This window comes from Wasmannia auropunctata, unplaced genomic scaffold, assembly GCF_000956235.1.
Source record: "Wasmannia auropunctata unplaced genomic scaffold, wasmannia.A_1.0 LD334224.1, whole genome shotgun sequence".
Classification (NCBI taxonomy): domain Eukaryota; kingdom Metazoa; phylum Arthropoda; class Insecta; order Hymenoptera; family Formicidae; genus Wasmannia; species Wasmannia auropunctata.
Window position 1 is genome coordinate 36680 of NW_012028666.1, and position 5421 is coordinate 42100.

A 5421-nucleotide genomic window follows, 5' to 3' on the forward strand; every position below is an offset into this window, starting at 1 on the left:
CTACAGTAATATGGCGTTTTGTAATGTTCCCCCCTTACGTCTGCTTAGCCAGGCCGCGGGGGAATATGCTCCCTCCTGTTATTTCTTACCTCTATGCTCCGCCATAGTTTTGGACAAGTCTGTTCGTGCGGCATCTATTGAGTTTCTTCGCTCGGACAAGTATAAAATTTCGATGATTGAAAACAAGTTTGTGAGTATTTGTCGTTGACGCCCTAATTGCTGAAAGTTGAGTCAAGTCGAAGATAGCAAATATCAGTAGCTATAATAATCTCGATCGAGGAGAGTAGAATTATTAAATCCAGGGTGAATCAGGCTTGTTGAATTCATTAATTCGTAAGCCGGAATATAGTCGAATTAGTGAGCAAAAGTGTGTTTGCCAATGTGTTGTTTCTGTACGCTTGGCCGAATTGGATAGAACAAGATATAAAAATTTTTATCTTTTTTTCTCTTCTCTTTCTCTGAGAGTCGAGTAGCTAACACGAATGCGAATGTGATATTGAAATCTGTGAATTATCTTTTGCAAGTATGGTAAGTTATGTTTAGTCGTTTAAGTAATTTTGAGCTTGATTGATTTATACGAAATATAGCGTTCTCTTAGGCAATTGCGGAAAATGTTCCAAGATACGTGTGTTCTGATAGCAATTTGTTTAGATTTCTATTTCAAGTCAAAATCTCTTGGCTTTATCTACACACATATATATCGATCTGCAGCAATCAATTCAAATTGTTAATGTCTCATAACATTTATCTTATTTATTTTACAGTCGGGAACACTGAAGCCCTATTTGACAGCAGTTAGGCGTACGCTTACTGCCGCTATGTGCCTAGAGAATTTCTCTTCTCAAATTGTGGAGAAACATAACAAGCCCGAAGTAGAAGTAAGGGCCAGCAAAGAACTGCTTTTAACACCCATCTTGATAAGTAGAAATGATAAGGAGAAAGTCTTGATTGAATCCAGTATAAATAGTATGAGAATAAGTATTGCTGTGAAACAAGCTGATGATCTAGAAAAGATTCTTTGTCACAATTTTACAAGATTCATGACAATGAGAGCCGAGCATTTTATGATTCTCAGAAGAAAACCAGTAGAGGTGAATAATCACAAGTTTATTGTTTGTAAACTTTTAAGCATTTATGATTCATAATATATAATTTACTTTTAGGGCTATGATATTAGCTTTTTAATTACTAATATTCACGTAGAACAAATGTACAAACACAAAATAGTAGATTTTGTTATTCACTTTATGGAAGAAATTGATAGAGAAATCAGTGAAATGAAATTATCAGTTAATGCCAGAGCACGCATATGTGCAGAAGAATTCCTAAAAAGGGTAAATATTCAACTTATTCTATTTCATACTATTCCAACTTTGTAAATGTCTTATTTACTCAATAATGGATTTTCTTTTCAGTTTTAATTCATTTAAGTATTATCGATTATTATTACCAACGTATCTATTGGAAGAGTCATGGGATATTCAGCGATGGTATTGTCCAATAGATTATTGTACAACTTTTAATAACTCGGACAAAATTAAGAGACATTTTTATAAAGTATCTAGTGATGTGTTTTTATCCACATGCCACTTAAATTGATCGATATTAAATGGATTGGTGTATAAATCAATGTTAATTTGCTTTAAATATTGTTATATGAAAATACAAGGAGAGCAAAAAAATGGGAAAATTTAAAAAGATAAAATAAGAGCTTAGAAGCTTTAATTAGTTTTAATACATCAAAATGTAGTACATAATGTACTATTTACAAATTACTTTTTTTATATACTTGGCATTGTTTAATAATTATTACATCTTGTAAATGACATCCTTTAAATGATCACTTTTTGAGTGCTTGCATTTTTATAATCTCTCTGAAGTAATTTTTTGCAATATTTCAACTATGAGATTTGCAATTTCTTCACGAATATTTAATGTTTTAAATTCATCAATATTTCGAAGCAGCTTAAGGAGTAATTTAAATTATCAAGATGTAATCATTTAAATTTTAAAAGATTTTCAAGCTGTAATAATTATCAAGCGGTGCGATAGCCTTGCAATGCCAAGTACATAAAAAGGATAATTTGTAAATAGCATATTATGTACTATATTTTGATATAATTAAAATTAAATGAAATTTCTAAATTTGTTTTTGCTCGTTTAAATTTTCCCGTTTTTTTGGTTCACCCTGTATCAGCAATATTAAAAATGAGAGTATCGCTGTTTAAACTTGTGAAGAATTTTTTTTAGACATTTGTTTAGTGAAGCTCATATATAAGTTTGAAACTAATCATTCGCATTCAATAAATTGTGAAAAAAATGATAATAATTCGATAATGTATTATAACAATAAATAGTTCTAAATAAACTTACTAGCTCGAGTTAAAAAATTTTTTCAGAGTAAATTAGTTGATATAGAATAATTTATTTTTATTAATATTTGTTAAAATATTCTTAAAAAATGGATTATATACATATGCGTATGTATTTTTATTTCTGTGTAACTAACTATACATATAATTTTAAAACAAAAGTATTACATGATTATATATTAAATTTATAAATTTATAATTATTAGAGATACTTAGCCAGTTATGTTAGTTGTGTAAAAATTTTATCAACTTATAATTTACATAATTATAGATATTTTACAATTTTTATTATATGTATACTTTATATAACTTATACAAGTTTTTGTAGTATTACATTTCTAATCAAGATAAGCATAAATTCAAATATCAGACAAATTGTAATATTAATTTGGTTTAGCAGGATGTTATTTTAAGATTTGTTTTAAAAAATCTTCATGTTATTTATGTCTATTACCGTTGCTATTACTCACTTTATATGTATAGCTATTTTAGCACACGGTATTCGGTCTTAGAAGTTATTAAAAGTTAAAAGTTTTTAATGTGTATCATATCTCTCTAAAAAAATGCATTTGCAATATTATCTCACTATTGGTAGATTAGATAGTATTATAATATGTCGATTTTGAAAAATAAAATAATGGGCGCAAAGCGTACTATCACTGTAATGCTAGTGTACGTGTAAAATACAATACATATATAAATTTAAAGTACGTATAAAATTATACTTTTTTACATATTACATATATTAAAAGTATGTATATGTACGTATTAAATTATATTTTTATATATATTACCTATATTTTTATAATGTATATACAGTATCAAGAATAATAGTTATACAATAATATTATATATGTACGTATAATAATATACTTTTCAATGATGAAATGATTTCAGAAATTTTTAACGATCTCAAATTAGTCTCGTTCTTGAAACTGTGCATCGCGCATTAATTACGAGTTACGAGAAAACGGTTCTATAAAGTGAGAAGTAGAAATGGCAATAGGCATGAACATTTCAATTTTAAGCCCAAAGTACAAATCCTGGACTGATTTGTAACAAAAAATGTTTTTGACAATACATAATTTTATTCCTCGGATTTTGGTCTTTATAAAAATGAAAAAAAAAAAAAGTTTTTAATTACGTTAAATTTAAGCAAAGATACATTAATTTAAAGTTCTTTCATATACATTGGACCCGCGAATACTATTGTAGTTAAGTAAATTTTAGAGTAAATAAGTTACTGATTAAGTTAAATAATATTTGTATTTTTCATCAAATAGCATGTATTACGAAATTCTTTAGTATTTGTTTTAGTTTCATCAATTGTTAATTGTTTCTTGTTTATTAACAACAATGTTGCATATTTTATTGGGATCATTAATTAATAAAATATGTCAATCAAGATATGCATCTTTAAAAATTCATTCAAAGTGTAATCCCTGTAAAAGGTTTATTTGTTTTATGGTTTTTACAGCAAATAGCATTAGATTTTATTGCAAAAATCAACATTATATTCAGGAGTCTGTTTAATAATATTATCACTACTTTAAATATTTTAATTGTGTCGTATTTACATATCATGTCAGATTTTTAAAACATAGTTACATTTTTTATTAAAAATTAAAATTTTATTTTATATTAAATTATTTATTGTATATATTATATACAATAAATAATTTAATATATGTATATATTATATACATGTATATATTATATACATATTTAATATATGTATATATTATATACAATAAATAATTTAATATAGAATGAAATTTTAATTTTTAATAAAAAAGTTTATTATTGTAGGATATAGAGCCGTAAGGTTATTGATATAACATCGATCGGAATAATTATGAAAAGCACTTGTGGAGGTAATAAGTACTAGGAGTGAGAAATGAGAATAAAGAATCCTAAGTTCAAATCTCAATCGGCTCCTTAATTTTTTTCTGTCTCCATTAAAAATTTCTATTTAGATGAAAAAAAGATATAACAGAATTTAGAAAAAGCAATAAATGCTGTCAAAGAAGGAAGATTATTTATCAGAAAAATTGAAAAACTATGCGGTTCCCTATATTATTATTGTAATGCTAAAATCGTATCATTGTCCACAATTAGAAGTTCTGGAATCAAATATAGATTATTGTTATTTTATTATTTACATTTCAATATGTAAGCCAAATTATTTTTATTTTTATAGGATATATAACGTCTTCAAAAAGGATGGATGTATTAATTAAAAGAACTAATGCACAATTAATATATACCAGAGTTTAATTATGGATAATTTCATTATTTTGTTCAATTAAAATTAAAATATATTAAACAATATTGAAATAGAATAAAATTTATATGATATTCTTTATGTGTAATTGTAACTACTAATTGTAAGTATTTTATTAATGGTTTGATAATGGTTTATTTTTATCTTTCTGGATAAAAATATAAAAATTTATCTTAACAGTGATCCAGAACTATTATCCTTACCCTATATACACAGGATTGAGGAAGTTAGTCGAATCTTTTCTGTTAATCCTAGGTATACAATGCGTTAGGGTCTCCTAGGATCTCAGCGCAACTTGCTAAATTGAGATTTTTTTTCTAATCCGTACTTGGAAATCCGTAATTTTATGTTTTAAAAATTATATATGGCTTTTGTTTCTTGATTCTCCATCGATTAAAAAAAAATTAATAGACATATGCTCTCTGATTCTCATTTGAAATATGTCCATTTTTGCTAACTATGACAACAAATATGGAGAGAGATTAGAGTGTCTAGTGTGTATTTTATGTAGGCAAAAAATAAATAGGGGAGTATAGCGTAATTTGGTCAACTTTTTTTTGAACGACTGTAAAACTCGTATTTTTTCGAATTTCATGAAATCAAATAAATCAATAAACGTTGGAAAGGTAAAAACCTAGCGCAACTTTTTCTTGAATATACCTACCTTCTATTTCATCGCAAAAAAAAATATGATCATTTTCCCGAAACACAAAAAAAATCGAGATTTTTTTTTTCATAGCGTAATTTGGTCAATCGTATAAATCC

At 26.2% G+C, this 5421-nt stretch overlaps 1 protein-coding gene across 1 annotated transcript; it reads left to right on the forward strand.

Moving 5' to 3' along the window:
• Positions 1 to 142: 142 nt before the first annotated feature.
• Positions 143 to 2390, forward strand: LOC105459024 (actin-related protein 2/3 complex subunit 4). Its single transcript, XM_011704687.1, has 4 exons — positions 143 to 528; positions 765 to 1091; positions 1164 to 1334; positions 1416 to 2390. Exons 1-4 carry the CDS (start codon positions 526 to 528, stop codon positions 1419 to 1421), a joined length of 507 nt encoding a protein of 168 aa, XP_011702989.1. The 5' UTR covers positions 143 to 525; the 3' UTR covers positions 1422 to 2390.
• Positions 2391 to 5421: the final 3031 nt, after the last annotated feature.

Excerpts from the sequence above, each read along its gene's own strand:
- LOC105459024 (XM_011704687.1), top strand. Across the intron at positions 1,092-1,163 it reads TCAGAAGAAAACCAGTAGAG|GGCTATGATATTAGCTTTTT; the intron begins GTGAATAATCAC and ends ATTTACTTTTAG.